Consider the following 15,097-nt stretch of genomic DNA (forward strand, 5'->3'; position numbering starts at 1 on the left):
TTGTAGATCGGTAAATCACTAGCCGCAAAACAACAAAGATGTCGGATCCTTCTCGCGTTCTTCCAACCACGTTGCACGATTCAGATCTTGGTAACCTTCAGGTAAAAGCTAGTCTTTTTTTTTTTTTTTAGCCCGCGTGGCGCTGTGATTATTTCCATTCCAATGAGGGGGGCGCTTACCAGCCCAGAGGGTCGGGATGAAAGATGCAAAGAATAAAAGGCCATTGGCGTCAACAGCCGCACAGCCTAAACAAATAGAACGCATAGAATCATGTGCGAACCGCGTGTCCCAAAGCGTCTGTTGTTTCGGAGAGGCTCCCGCACGTGTTGGAAGTGTACCTAATCAGTGGCAACAAGGTTTTTTGTTGGTAGAGAGAAGAACATTAACAAACTCTCAGCCTCGTTTACCAGCCGCTCGGTTCATCATCAGTGACGAAAGCTCCCACCCTCCCCCCTTTCTAGTCAATTTTGAGTCATTACCAAAATTCAGGGTCATCACTTAATGGCAGCCACAGCAGGCCACAAAAACCGTTACTCTGGCTGGAGGGCTTGTTCGGGACTCTTATAGTTGCGCCAGCATTACAACGTGGCGAGGACGCGATTGTTTGGCCCTCGTGCTAAATGAACCCCGTTGGAATTGGGAGACAGTAAATTGCACAAAAAAGCATATTACCACCTTTTTTTTTCCCCCTCTCGCTTTATTTGTTAGCGAGAACAGAGCCTCGTGGCAGTCTCTCTCCCCCTAATACTGTTAGTCGAAGCACTCCACGAGCTCACCATAATTGACGGGATATAGAACGCCACGGGAGGCACAAAAGACAATATCCACGTCCCTCTTGGCTAGACCTTGCTAACTATGCAGAGGGGCTCGGGAGGGGCATGTTCCAGAAACTACGGCGACGTTGACTGCCGCAGTCTGTCATGCGTCGTCAATGCAAAGAAAAACAAACAACATCGAAGCACAAACAGCGCAGTTCAGTCGCATGGATGTGTACAAGTAGGGTCCTCCCTTCCGGACCGGGGACTACGAGAGGGGGAAAGCGAAGCCTGTTCGTCAATACGTGGTAAAAAAAAAAAAAAAAAAAAAAAAAAAAAACCAACAGGTATGTATTGGGCATTTTTATTGGCTCTTTGTTTTGTTTTGGTGGTTGGTTGGTTGAGTTTTCATCTCAGTTTTCGACTTCGGTTACGAGTCCAACACCAGCATCTCCAACCCACCACGAAGCGCTAGCAGGCATACCGTTGATCTTGGGTTGGGACGAACCCAAGAGGCTGTGTAGATGGTGACTTGCTCGGATCTGACGACATTGAAGAAAACAGTGTTTTGTCTTGACTGTCTCTGGGCTAGCGCGATTGACTATTTTACTTGGGTTGACCAAGGCATATTTTAGATTGTTGGGCTGGAAGTGAGATCGAATCGTTGGGGGTGCTTGTTCTTCGCCGGGCAGTAAAAGCTGGAGGCGTGTAAAAAGAGATTTGATGATGAAACTTGGACAGATGTGTAATATACGCTAATGAGATCGAGCCAATCTTGTTGCCTCGTTTTTTATTACTATCTATTTTCGATCTTTTTTTCCTCGCGCTTCACATCGTAGACCAAAGTCCGGGTTCCAAAGTCGACGGTAAAAGAAACTAGAAGACCCCTAGAGTTTTTTTTTCGGCACCTCCGCCAAAGAAAATCTTAGCCAGGTGAGGAGGCGTCGCGCCCAGCGCCTCTTATTCTGACCCAGAGGGAGAAGAGGATGTACGTGTTGGTGAAACGATGGCGACGCCGCCCCCGAGTTTTTTTTTATGTCATGTAATAGCAGCTCGCAGCGTAAATCCGAAGCATCTACCTCGATTACTTGGTACTGTAACTAAGATTTCTGATTATTTAGCGTCGCGCATCGGCTTCCCGAAACGCCACCAACCAGTTCTGACAGATTGGACCCTCATCTTGGCTTACCTTAGGTCTGTCTAAAACTATGATAGTAGGCAGGTTATTTGGTGCATTGGTACCTGCAGAAAAGCAAAAGGTTGCATGATGCACCTGCAGCTTGCATGTTGATTGACATTACCGGTAAACTACTCCGTATGTAGGTACCTTACCTAGGTAGGTATGTACCTACCTACTACTTTCGTACTGCGTACTAATATTACTCACCCAAGTACTACGGAGTAGGGTGGTAGCTTAGCTTTTCTTCGTACCTTATAATATTGTCCAATGCAGCGTTACGCCGTTGCTGTGGTCAATACCCAGCGAGAAGGATTGTGAATCCACTCCAGGATACCCTGAAAAGCGCAAAAAACCCGTGTGCCAAAAGACCCACTGGTGAAGACCGACCGTAGCAGTCCCGCTCGCTTACAGTTAGTTATTCCAGTCTATCATGGCTGTTTGGTAAATGCTATGCTCAATATGGCAGTCACTTCCCTTTACCTCCTTTGCTTCTACCACGGATTGATTCCCCTATCACCAAAAACAATGTTTCTCTCCTCACTTTCTGCAGCGACTACTAGTTCTAGTGGTGTTTTTTGCTCTGTGCGTACATAAGCGATGCGCGTTGCGCGTGCAAAGTTGCAGTGAACCAAACTTTACAAGTCCGGGCTGCTTGCAGCCAGCTTGTGGGTGGTATTTTACCCCGCAGGCAGCGAACACGTCAAATTTTCCAAGAGTCGAAAAAGGGCTCGAACGCGGTCACGAGTATGACAGAAGAAAAACAAAAAAGAAGAATATGTGAAATGAAATGAAGGCGGGGTTGGTTCTTTTTTCTTCTTGATCCTCAGAGGTCCAGACAAGCCGATCCTCTCCGAGAACCTGAATCCAAACTCGTCACAGTTGTGGTTGAGAGCTCAAAGTACCGGAATATCAACCAGGTAAGGGAAGAGAGAAAAACAAATGCCCTTGCGAATGTAACATTTTGGTCGTCTCGTCCCTCCTCCGTTGCTTGGCTGTTCCATGTTTCGGTATTTGGCCCGTCGATCATTGGCTTAACGGTTCCAGTCCACAGTGGTCAGAGCACACAGCACGAGCCTCCTTTTCGGCATGGTGGACCGAGACAATCAATGATAACAGCGTCTCTGCAGGGTCAAGTCGGATAACACCTTTCTTACATACCCAGGTACCTAATGCCACGATGATGCATGCATGCCATCTGCTGCAGGGGATCAAGAGGGGATCCAGGATTCCACATGTGCATTGTCCCATGGAAACTCATTCGGATTCGGCCGAATTCTACTCGCTGTTTGACATATTATTGTTGTGCGCGCAACAGCACATCAAGCACATCTTACCGGGTGACGATAGACAGACTTTGGTCCCAGAGGTTCAAAGTGCTTCAAAGCTCATTAATTAGCACTCGGGGCCATAAGTCGTTAGTAAGACTGGGTTCCCAGCCGGCCTGCTGAAGAATAGCTCATCACGGCGGCGATCATTCTCCAGCTCGCGGTTCTGCACGTGGTCGGCTACTGCAACTCTTATGTACATGATACGTGGTATTAGTAACGTGGTCAAATGGCAACAAACGTCAATAATGCAACGCCAAATGTTGTAGTACTTCGTAATAGCCGCCCCCAAGGATGGCCTGGGTATAAATTCGTCTTTGCGTCAACTATATAGTTATGTACTAATTGTACGGCTACTGCAGGCCGACCCTAACCATTACTCTCAAAGACCTCGCCGAAGTTCGGTACCGTACCTAAAGCTGCATGCACGCCATTTTGGCAAGGCAACAAACAAAGCCTTGGCAATTGGTGATTGGTGATTGGGCCGGGGTTCTGTTCCCCTCAGACGTTTTTTTTTCTTTTTGTCCCTTGCAACGAATACGCAAACATAATATACTTCGTACCTAGCAACAGTGAGGGTTGCACGGAGAAATATGGACATGCCCAGAAGCGACCTTCGCAATCGTTATGAGCGATGTCACTTGACATCCTTGAAGTTGGTCATATTTGGCGGGTTTAAGACAGCAAAAAGAAACTACCATCAGGGTCCACAGCCGCACCTGGCGAATGACAGCGGATTAACCTGTATTAGTTCCTCTTTTAAGACAACTATGGTCTCGTCCAACGTTGGGCGTGAAATTGTCGTTCGTCGGCTGTGACAGGTCGTTTTCAGTGCTCCTATATCTGAAAACAATCAAGTGCTGGGATGAACACCGATTCCTATCACAGACGTTGCTACGAAACAACAAACAAAAAGATTACGTGACGTTGCCGGGGGTGGAGGCCGAAGGGTTGAAGAGAAAAAAAAATGTCTGGGCCCTACCCAAACAGGAAACGCCAGTGGAAAAAGAGAGACCTTCCTTCAGGACTTACTGCAAGTACGAACTACGAAGTACCTACCTACATCAGTAATAGTCAGTAGTACACGAAGGGGCGATAATGATCTAACTAATCCGGGGCACCGGGATCCGTGCACTTGTTTGATCAAGATTCTGGATTGAGAGGCCTAATGGAAGGGACTGATGCTCCCTGCTGCATCTGCATACAGGCAAGGCTGACCAGCCACGAAGTCGTTTCAAGACCTCGACCTCATCACCAGGGACGAACAGACAATCGCGACGAGATCTGGGCCACTTGATAGAGAAGCAAATGGCGTATAGTTTCATGGTTGAAGGGTGGGGCTATGTTTTCGCTCGCATTGTAGAAACTTTCACGTAATAATCTGAACCAAGGCAGCAATTCTGGTGGAATATTTTTAAAGAGCCCAAATGCAATGCCACCCAGTTCCCATACTTCAAACATACCAAAAACTTTACCGGACCAGGGCACGGGCCTCTATAGTCTCAATCTTGGACCCATCATCATTTTGCCCTTGTCCATGTCCCTTGTCGAAAAAACAAAAAAAAAAAAAAAAAAGAGATCCCTGCGCAGCGTCAAAGTGTCATCCCTGGGCTGGGGAGGCTGCTAGCGACGTCCCCTTCAGTAGGTAGGTACCACACAAGGTACAGTCTGCTGCCAATTCAGCCACTGCGGCAGGTACCCAAGGCACCTTTCAACCAGGGCTATCGTGGAACCCACGTCGCGGACGGCGGAAGGCACTAACCGCTTGTTCTCCAATTTCCCACTGGCGCAACCTTCTCCTATTTTTTTCGTCCCTCATTCACTAGAGAGGTAGGTACTTCGTAGGAGTCCCCTTCTTTGTGCATCATACCTGTATAATCCAGCCTGCTAAAGAAGCCGTGCACACAAGAAGCAAAACACAAAACTCCACAAAAGAGAAAAAAACCAGCTTCAGAAATATCTCAATATCCCTACAACGGTCTTTTTTTCGGCGGCAACAGTGCGTACACCTACGTAACGGTTGCACAAGCATACTTTGCAATTCCCAGTCAAAGAGTAGAGCTCTTCCTGGAGGACCCCCTCGACCGTCTTCGCAAGGGATAGAATCGGCTACGGTATTCGTATCTCCATGTCTCTCGCCATGGTCCCCCAGTTCTCCCACCCGCTTCTCAGGTGCATCTGTTGCTGCTTGGTCTGGTAGTCAAATTCGAGCAGTCGGAAATTTGAAGACCATGCTGGCAGCTTTCTGGGATTGTGGTGGGATGGGGGGCGTGTATGGGTCCTCTCGGCCTCCATAGTTTGCACGCCACGCCAGGGAGGGTTGCTTCGGGGGGTGGGGGGTGGGACTCCCGGATTGCAACGCGTAGGAGTACCCAGGGAAGGAGAGCACAGCACACAAGCGTGTGCCGCCGTCTCTTTTCCCTCTTTAATTTGTTCCCTAAAAGTTCCCGACTCCTTTCCCTATGCACTGCGCTGCATTTCTGTTGTTGTTTTATCTTATTAAACTTGGATGCTAAAGTTAGTCTGGCTCTCATTGATTGATTGATTGCCATTTTATGCCTACCTAAGCTTGTCCATGGTCGACCTGAATCTGAATCGCTCGCGCGCCCTACCCAAAAGTACCAACCAGCCCAAGGGCACACACCACCTCGACCTCACTACTATCCGCCCTGGATTATATCTCTTACACAGCCTCTCGCCACGCTCTCGCCAACCTAGACCAGATTTCCTCTGGTTCATTCGTCTGCTTTAAAGCGCTGTCTTTGCTTGGCTTTGTCGTCATACCTTTGGCCTACGGTATATACACGGCTTGTCTGCCTCGACTCCTTCACCAAAACAAACGCTCTTTAATATCATCATCATCATCATCATCATCATCATCATCATCATTCACCACTAGCAAGCCTTGCTCAAACAACTTTGCTATAAAAGCTCAACATTACAAAGCTTGTTTTTTTTTACATATAATTAGCTTGCTTTCTGTTTTTGGGCTCTTTATTTTTTAAACTCCTCTTCCTGAGCTCTCCGCAACCCAAAAAAGTCCTTGTCAACCGACAAGAAGCCGCCAACCAAACACCATTCGCATTGTTCGTCCGATAAATTACTTGGTGGAAACCTCGACGGCTTCCGACTAATCCGGCACGCACGCTCATACCTGGCCATGGGATCGCATGCAACCTCTTGACAGTTTCGATATCAGTTGACCCGTCCCATCTCGATTCTGCCGAGCACCGGACTCCAACTTTCGCGGTTTCGGGGACTTGGGAAGCCTTATTGACTTGTCCCCGCCATCACCGAACGCTATTGTCGGAGTCTTAAAATACCCATCCATCCACCACCACCCACCAATTCCGCTAATAGGCCAAAAAACATGGCTGGTTTAATTCCTCTTCGTCTTCCCGCAGTTACGGGATCTCCTCCAGCAGCAAGCCACCGCGCCAGCATAGCCGAGTTGCCCACACACAGCATATCCGCATCAACTCGCCCTGCGCGGCACGCACGACACGCCAGCTTGGGATCCTTGGCGATCCCTGTAAGAGCTTCTAGAGCGATACACCGTGCATCATCTCCCATGCTAGCTCTGCTCCCTAATTTGCCATACACTCCAGCGGAATGGAGGAGGACGATGACTGAGATCAAGCGTCATCATATGAGCAAAAGGTTCCGTGCCTGCTCGGCACGCTGCACCGAAATCTTGGAAAACCTCAAAGAAACTGTAAGTAGAGCCACACTGACTATCCAAAGTAGTCAGTCAACTACCCGTGTTTTTTTCTTCTTTTTTTTCTCTTTCTTCTTTTCACTCCGCTTACACCAGTCCAGTCTTCTGTTGAGCCGGCGCATTTGATCTACTTGCACTTCTACGCCGCCAACTCGTTCGAGATGTGCGCGAGGCCGTATCCAGCCACCGCTCCTGCGAGAGCTCACCTTCTGACCCAAGCTCGCACGCATTACGACGAGGCCGCGGCCCTGATCAAAGCTGCTGAGGCTGCCGCAGTTTCTCTGTCGCGGAGCAGCTCGCGGGCATCCACTGGTTTCAGTGGGAGTGGCTTCCACTCGCCTTCAGGGTCCATCAGCTCGGGAACCTGGTCTACACCGTCCACGGCCTCGCCCACCAACTCTATTTGCTCTTATGACGATTTGCTTTCAAGATCTACCGATTCTACTCCGGTCCAGCGCAAGGCCAAGAAGACGGTCTCCTTCCAGTTGCCGAAGGAGGAGAAGTTTGCTTTCCCCACTGAGCCCATCATCCGTCCCGACTCGCCGACATTGGGCTTTGAGGACGCCTACTTTGCCTCTCCCATCCTCAGATCTCCTCTTCCTGAGCCGCCGAAACGCCCTGCCAGCCCCGAGTCTGCATCAGCATGTAGTCCTGACCTTCACGCACCGATGCCGCGGCGGTCGAGCATGCGCCACTCTATTTCGAGCCAAAACGGCTTTGACCAGTTCGACGAGGACTCGCACAGAGCATCTCAATCGGTCTATCGCTACTGTGATACGCTGCTGTCACTCAAGTATCAACTACAAGCCCACCGTTCCGACGTCGACGCCCTTCTGGGCGAATCCACTGGACAGATGCGCAAGGAGGATCTCATCGCCGCCATCGTTTCCAACCCTAACGCATCAGTTGCCAGTGAGGAGCTCCGCGTGCTCGATCGCCAGGCGCGCATCGAAAAACTCCGCCAGAACGGATGGCAACGCAAGAGGTTTGACGCTTCGCGCTACGAAAGGCTCTGCAACGATGTCCTGGCCGAACTGTCATGAAAACCGACCATCCACATAATCCAACCAAAAAAACAAAAGCAAAAGTATTTCCTTTATATACCCACATATGTCACACATACAGATCTCACATACCTTGAAATCCATACGGCAGCATCTTGCAATGACTTACTAGAGACGAACAAGGCTTGACGACCCTGTTCAATTTGGACGATTTGATACCATCATGTTTTCCTTTTTGAGTTTCCATTTCCTTTGTCAGCGTCTACCACGCACTACACACTATACAAATACTGCACACACGTGCATTTTCTTTCATGTTTTATGTTTGGAACGTGTACAAACACCCTTGTTACAAAAAGTCCGGCGCATCGATTATGGTTGCACTCTGGTAGTCTTAGTATAAAAGTAACAGTAAATGTAATTGCTCTGAACAACAGCATAACAAATCCAAATCATCTCGTACTTCTGTGCATAACTGTGTCCCATGGTTAAAACTTATCATGCCTCCCAAACCCGGCGGAGATTTGAGATGAGCACGAAGTGAGTCCACATGTGTACTTGCCACCGCCAACATCAAAATGAAGGTCATCAAACAATCGCCATGGCATCAACATCGATACAGCCAAGACACAATGACAGGACCAAAAATAACTCGGACAATGTGCACCTTTTTCGGGCCGCTCGCTTCGTCCACCTATAACAGCGCACAGTCGCGCACATATACATTGTAAGTGCCGTTGATCAAGATTACAATTATCTGACAATTTTGAACTGCATAAACTCTTAATTTCCAGAATACAGAAGAGAAGAACATGCCTGTTGTTTTAGAACCCACACGCCCCCCTTCGCGAACCTTCAAGCTGTCAAACAAATATCAAGGAAACCCCACGGTGGTGGCTGTGCCCAGCCGAGCCGACGAACACCTCCTCTTTTCGCCAATCTCGCCGTTGCCGAGAACAAATCCGATAAATGCGGGAAAAATAAGGAAAGCAAGAAAAAAATGGCTTCGAGTTAAGCAGTGGGCTGTTATCCCCCATGTGTTCTTGAGTTCTTCCCTGTTGTCGTTATTTTATTCCCCGTTTTCCATCTTTCGAGTACTCAAAATTTCGTATTGCATCGAGATGAGCAATGATGTTTGTCCAAGCAAAAAAATCAGGGGTTTTTTTTTTTTAGTTGTTGCTATTCTCCTCACACCAAATTCACCAAAGCACACCCCCCGAGAAAAAGCCGCCCATGATCGACGACCGGGTACGGTAACTTGGCCAAAGCAACCAGGTCGTTGGATTGGGGCCGTCTGCGCGCCCAGATCGGGGGTTTGTGGTTGGTTGCGCGCGGCTGTGTACGACGCCCTACCCGAATTACCAAGGACTCGGAAAGGATGAAAGGGCTGTGCTTGTTTTGGCGCCGGGGGTTTTCCAGATTGGATGTTCATGCGAGCTTGAATGTCGCCTTTGTTTTTTAACGTTTAATAGCCGATCGCACATCTTATGCGCATCTCATCGTTTAATGTATAAAAATCCCATGCTTCCTTTTGAGAAGAGAAACTAGCTTTTGCACAATTGATTCATCTTTTATGCTTTATTTGCGGATATGTGCAAACCGTCGCATTGAACAACCAACATCAAGCACAATCGCATTCCCGCCCTCAAGTGGTTCCATGGCCGGAAAACAACAAATTGAACCACCGATTTTGCCACAATCAAGCCCCCCCGTTTGCTGTTGGCAAGTATGTTCGCTCGAGTTGGAGAAGCATGAAGATACAAAACAATTGGTAACTTTGAAATACTGAAATATCGCTAAAAGATGGCGCAGGTATCCTATCACATATCCCCCCCTATGACACTTCAATCCGTGTCTCTTTGCGAGGACGGATCTCGACTACCATGCTGCAAACTGTCATTCAATCCAGTGACCACCCAAATTAAGCAAAAAACAAGCCCAAACGAGGCAAAGAACCCACCGAAAACGGCAATGTAGTCAAGAAAGGCAAAATGGCAAAGAAAGAAGGCTGCATTAAAAGAGACGGCGTTGAAGAGCAACCTGAGCGCTCCTCATTCATGAGCCAGTGAAGCTCTTCCTGCGAGCCTCCTTCTCTACCTCCTCCGCCACCTTGAGCGTCTCCTCTTGCGTCTTCATCTCCCTGACTTTGGCCAGCACCACCTCGCGGAAGATTGCGCCCTTCACCGCCTTTGACATGGTCTTCTTCTCCCCTGGCTTGAACAGTCCGCTGCCTCCAGATGATCCTGCATTGCCCTGTGAATCGTCTGCCGCCTCGACCGCGTCGTCCGGCATGTCTGTGTTGTCAGGGTCTTCTTCCTGTAGCTTGAGCGTCTGGATGCGGTTCGCCAGCTTGACCATCTCGATGCCACGTCGAAGTCGGGCCTTTGCCATGAAGGACTTGATTTCGGGCAGCAAGTTGTGGTCCGTTGCGTTCTCACCGCTGAGCCACGGGTGTCGGAGAGCTTGCTGCATAGTGACTCCGAATTAGCCATCCGTGATTCACTGGAAAGTGTAGAAGACAAGACTGAACTTACACCGCTGGTCGCGCGATCGTCTGGGTTGGCCTGTAGCAGAGACCTGATAAAGTTCTTTGCGTCCTCGCTGACGTCTCGCCAATACCTGTCATGGAATGTCACCTGTGCATTGGAGCATTCCTCGATAAGGTCCTGAAGGCCCTCAGATCGGAACGGAGAATAACCGCAGAGTAGTGTGTACGTGATGACACCCATGGACCACATGTCGACTGGCTTTCCATGTCCCTTCTTCATCATGACCTCAGGAGCTGCATACCCAAAGGAGCCAGCCATGGTTGTGAGGACCTCGTCCCTGCTGTCTAGCATCTTGGCGATACCAAAGTCTGCCAGGACCAGATCCGAATCGGGCGCTTTGCTCAGGTAAAGTAGGTTCTCGGGTTTGAGATCTGTCATTCGAGGGCTCGCCGTCAGTCAACCGTGTATACTACCAGCTGGTAGTTTCAAATCTGTTCACACCTGATAGCGCCACCTGCCGCCAAAGCCCTCTTCCGATGCTTACCTCTGTGGACAACGTTCTTGCTGTGTAGGTAGTCTACGGCACCAAGAACCTGTTTGATAGTTTGCGAGGCATCCTTTTCAGTGAACTTGCCCTGCTCGCAAATACGGTCGAAAAGCTCGCCTCCAGTCGCCAGTTCGGTCACAATGTAGTACTTGTCCTATGGAACAGATACATTGGTGTATCATCAGTTACTGATACCTTTGTTTAGGGGAGATTTGCGACTGCCTCCAGATTACTCACTCTCGACTCAAACCAGTCCACGAACCGGACGATGTGCGGATGCTGAAGTCGCTGGAGCATTTCGAGCTCATCGTACACCATGCGTTCGTTGCCCTTGACATTCTTCTTCAGAATGATCTTGATGGCAACCTTGCCGGTCTGTCCCTCCGCTTCTCTGACGATGCCATATGTGCCAGCTCCAAGGGTTTTGCCGAATCGATATTTTGATCTATGGAAGCGATGGGAGATGCTTTGTTAGAGTGCGCCACAAGCACGCACAGTGGACCAAGGGCGTTGCTTACTTCTTGTCGTAACTCTCTGGCTGGCCATGCAGGCGGTTGAGCATACCAGAGACTACCAAAACGCAACAATGGTCAGTGAATAAGCTTTTAAAGGAAATTGGGCCACAAGAAGCGAGAGAGGGTCAAGGTAAGACCTTGCGAGGGATACATACAGCTCATGTTGAAGGCACTGTGTTGAGCGTCGCCTGGTTGTGGTGTTGCGAATGTACCGGCTACCGGGGAACTAACTTGACCAGTCTGGAGTTGGTCGAGGGATGCGAAAGTGCAGCCTTTGATCCCGGGCGTGTCGCTTTAAGCAATCCAAGCCCGAAGACCAGCGAGGGAAACGTCCAATTCTGATCTTTCGCGAGGGGATCAATATAAGCAGTGTTTCAGGCGCAGAACAAGTGCGGCGGGTAGCTGCTTACGGCGAGCCAGCGACTGTGGAATGAATGCGTCTGGTGGACTTATCTTCCAGGAAATGGGGTGAGGGGTGATATGGCAGCAGTTTGGCAACGTAGGTCAGGTAGATACCTAGGGTGCCGCACCTCCCACGGACGTTGGTAAAGTAATGAAAACAAGACAGGTAGGTAATAAGGCACACAGATGAATTGGGTCGCATTCGAGGATACAATAGATTCCTGGAGGAAGTGGAGGGGTGGCTCTGTTCTTGAACCAACCCAAGTCAGGGATTGGCGTAACGTCTGGTCTTTGCGTCTTGGACCGGGGGTCAGTTAGGGTGGGATGCGGCTGGGCAGCCACCTCTCTGTAGGTAAGGCAGTGGAGATAAGTTAGATGGTAAAAGTTTGGGTGAAGCACTAAGCGCGCGACACGTGATTGATCATTCTATCAGCATAGTCTACAGTAGTTCTAGGTTATATTATAAAAAAGGTAGCCGCAAGGCTTCGTTGATTGCGTAAAGAACGGAGACGATTGGATTGACTGACTGTCTGTTGTGATAAGTGCAGCCTGGCGCAGCCGAAAGCAAGGCAGCTCTCAAAGGCGCAAGAGGCCCTCAATTCAACGTTGCCCGATGCCCCGCGCTAGAGTACAGTAGCTCAGCCCCTGTCCGCCAGGAACCGCGGCAGCTCCGCAGTACAACAGCTTGAGAGTGGAGGGGTCAATCTCGCTCCCCGCTATGGAAAACCAGGCAGGGTGCAAGGGGGGAAAGGGTTTTGCTTGCCTCTGTGATATTGAGCTGGGTAAACCCATCTCACGACATGGCTACATACGGAGTTACCTCGTACTGTAATACCTCAACCTGATACTACCTACCTACCTAGGTATACCTTACTTAGCTGAAGTGCCGTATTGACCAGCTTGCAGCCCATGCGAGCCCTACTTCCATAGCACAGCCTCAGTGGCAGTGTCAGATGCCCTCCGCTTCCTTTTATACCAAGAGTCTCATCCTTTTACCTGCTGAGTCAAATTATTTGGAAATTTAAACCCATCATCCGCAAAGATGAGAAACAGTTTCAGCTCGCCCACACCAGCAACGAGTAGGTAAGCATAGCGTATATGCGACCAAAAACGACGACCCTGACAACCAAAGACCCCACCGCGGGGCCATACGTGGATCGGGGTAAAGAACCGGGAGACGTCATTCTGGATTGGCAGGTACCGTGGTTTGACGAACAATTCTTGCCTTCCTGCACTGCAATACAGCACTGCACGCCCGACGCGCGATACGAGGACGATCGCCGAGTTATCATATCAAGCCTTGTCAAATCATCTTATTTTTTTGGCATCAAACTTGGATCATATCTAATTTGGTTTGATACTTTGGAAGAGGTGGGACCGTTTCTTTGGCGCCTTTGACGCTGTGCCGCGCGTTTTCTCAGACCGACGTGCACATAACAAGAAGCAACAAAACCATTGCCAAGATATTAGCTCAGGCACTTGCCTTCTAGGATTGTTTGTTGGTGGCCTAATACCGCCATTCACTGCTTGCAGTTGGTCTTGCTGGTTAGAGACTGCCCTGTCTTGCCCGTCAATAATATTTGTTGGCGCTACGACTGAATGAAGCTGGGTTAGACGTTTCTTACTGCAAGATACTCCATCGCCCATCCAAAACGTCTTGAGCTAGTCATTTTTTTTTTTGCCGGCTCACACTACCACGACATAATTGTCCGCTGTGTACGCGTGTCTCTCGGCTTGCCATTTCGAATCTCTCGAACCCACAAGCAACTACCCGCCCCGACAGGAAGCGCATCATCTCCGAACACCATAGATTGCCCACCTGATCCTGTATAACTGGCGGGTTTGTACAGAATTCTGCGTCGCTACTGCGACCACCCGACCACACGGGAGCAATGGCGGCCAGCTTTGCGAACAAGCGGTTGAGTAAAGAGCTGATCAAGGTTGGTACCAGTTTCCGGGCTACGCATATTGAACGCGCCGTGTCCACGTAACCTAATACATAATTTCACGCCCTGCAGATCAAAGAAAGTTTACCTCCTGGTATTCTACTCATCAGTGCCGACAACTTCGAGGAGTGGTTATTAGACATCAAAGTTCTGGACAACAACCCCCTTTATGCCAACGAGACGTACAGGCTGAAGTTCAGATTCAGCTCATCTTATCCGATAGGTTAGTGCCGGTCGCAACAACAAAAATATTGCATAGTCGTGTGGGAATCTGTCAGAAATTCAGAACCGAACTTGGTCTTGCACTACCGGTTTTGCTAACGATTTGGCATTACAGAGCCGCCCGAGGTCGTCTTTGCTAAGCTACCGGACCGCCCGATACCCATTCACCCGCATATCTACTCCAACGGCATCATCTGTTTAGACCTTCTGGGACAACAGGGATGGTCGCCAGTACAGAATGTGGAGAGCGTTTGCATGAGCCTACAGTCGATGCTGACGGGCAATACCAAAAATGAGCGACCGCCCGGGGATGAGGAGTTCGTGCGAAGCAACAGGGCGCGCCCGAGAGACATCGATTTCTACTACCACGATAATACCGTCTGATTGAGAGCATGGTTGGCGGCAAGATGGCCCGAGGTGGGCGACCCTGGTATCACTAGTCGCGTGTTACCTGCTGCATCGGTCGAAATGGTCGACCACTCCGCTTACTGTTGATTTACTATCATACATCGGGGTACCTCATTGGACTAGCGTGTCTTTAACGCGGCGCATAAGCGTTGTCGTTTGTCTACCAGCTCAGAATGATTATAACGACTATACGACGAGGGCTTTTGCATGCATGGGGTTGGGTTCTACAATAATCTTGAAGGGTTGCGAAGGGGTTACTTCGCCTATGATCAAGAATTGAAGAAAGCATAAATGACACCAAGCGTTATTTAGCGAAACTGGCCTTGACACTGCAAATGCTCTGTGACAAGCTGGATGGGGTGGATGATTGTTTGAAATGGATAAATGAAAGCCCAGAAGAATACCCATATAGTCATTCGCAACACATCAAAGTTTATTTAATTCACAGTGCTAAATGCAACGTTTGGCAGGTTGTGCAATTGGCCTGAGGCATTTAGGTGATGGGGCCTGGTGGTCTTTTGCACTGTGGTGCTTGTAACTAACTGGTAATTACTGTAGTGGTCGGTGGACTACAGTCCCCGCTCAG

General features: G+C 49.4%; 5 protein-coding genes across 5 annotated transcripts; 3 read left to right on the forward strand and 2 right to left on the reverse strand.

Moving 5' to 3' along the window:
* Positions 1-3,960: 3,960 nt before the first annotated feature.
* MGG_16291 (uncharacterized protein) lies at positions 3,961-4,585 on the reverse strand (the record flags this gene model as incomplete). The annotated part of the gene is made up of 2 exons (XM_003709959.1): positions 3,961-4,072; positions 4,440-4,585. 2 exons carry the CDS (start codon positions 4,583-4,585, stop codon positions 3,961-3,963), a joined length of 258 nt encoding a protein of 85 aa, XP_003710007.1.
* Positions 4,586-6,125: 1,540 nt separating this feature from the next.
* Positions 6,126-8,453, forward strand: MGG_09910 (uncharacterized protein). The gene is made up of 2 exons (XM_003709960.1): positions 6,126-6,975; positions 7,080-8,453. Exons 1-2 carry the CDS (start codon positions 6,631-6,633, stop codon positions 8,019-8,021), a joined length of 1,287 nt encoding a protein of 428 aa, XP_003710008.1. The 5' UTR covers positions 6,126-6,630; the 3' UTR covers positions 8,022-8,453.
* A 161-nt stretch (positions 8,454-8,614) lies between these two features.
* Positions 8,615-9,078, forward strand: MGG_16292 (uncharacterized protein; the record flags this gene model as incomplete). The annotated part of the gene is made up of 2 exons (XM_003709961.1): positions 8,615-8,709; positions 8,784-9,078. 2 exons carry the CDS (start codon positions 8,615-8,617, stop codon positions 8,995-8,997), a joined length of 309 nt encoding a protein of 102 aa, XP_003710009.1. The 3' UTR covers positions 8,998-9,078.
* Positions 9,079-9,663: 585 nt separating this feature from the next.
* On the reverse strand, positions 9,664-12,505 carry MGG_09912 (CAMK/CAMK1 protein kinase). Its single transcript, XM_003709962.1, has 7 exons — positions 11,944-12,505; positions 11,689-11,876; positions 11,537-11,588; positions 11,256-11,463; positions 11,016-11,172; positions 10,517-10,902; positions 9,664-10,448 (listed from the first exon to the last, which is right to left on the reverse strand). The coding sequence occupies exons 2-7, from the start codon at positions 11,693-11,695 to the stop codon at positions 10,038-10,040; spliced, it is 1,221 nt and encodes a 406-aa protein (XP_003710010.1). The 5' UTR covers positions 11,696-11,876; positions 11,944-12,505; the 3' UTR covers positions 9,664-10,037.
* Positions 12,506-12,942: 437 nt separating this feature from the next.
* MGG_09913 (ubiquitin-conjugating enzyme) lies at positions 12,943-15,001 on the forward strand. Its single transcript, XM_003709963.1, has 3 exons — positions 12,943-13,875; positions 13,954-14,104; positions 14,219-15,001. Exons 1-3 carry the CDS (start codon positions 13,828-13,830, stop codon positions 14,485-14,487), a joined length of 468 nt encoding a protein of 155 aa, XP_003710011.1. The 5' UTR covers positions 12,943-13,827; the 3' UTR covers positions 14,488-15,001.
* The last annotated feature ends 96 nt before the right edge of the window (positions 15,002-15,097 follow it).

The sequence above is a fragment of the Pyricularia oryzae genome, chromosome 1 (assembly GCF_000002495.2).
Source record: "Pyricularia oryzae 70-15 chromosome 1, whole genome shotgun sequence".
NCBI lineage: Eukaryota > Fungi > Ascomycota > Sordariomycetes > Magnaporthales > Pyriculariaceae > Pyricularia > Pyricularia oryzae.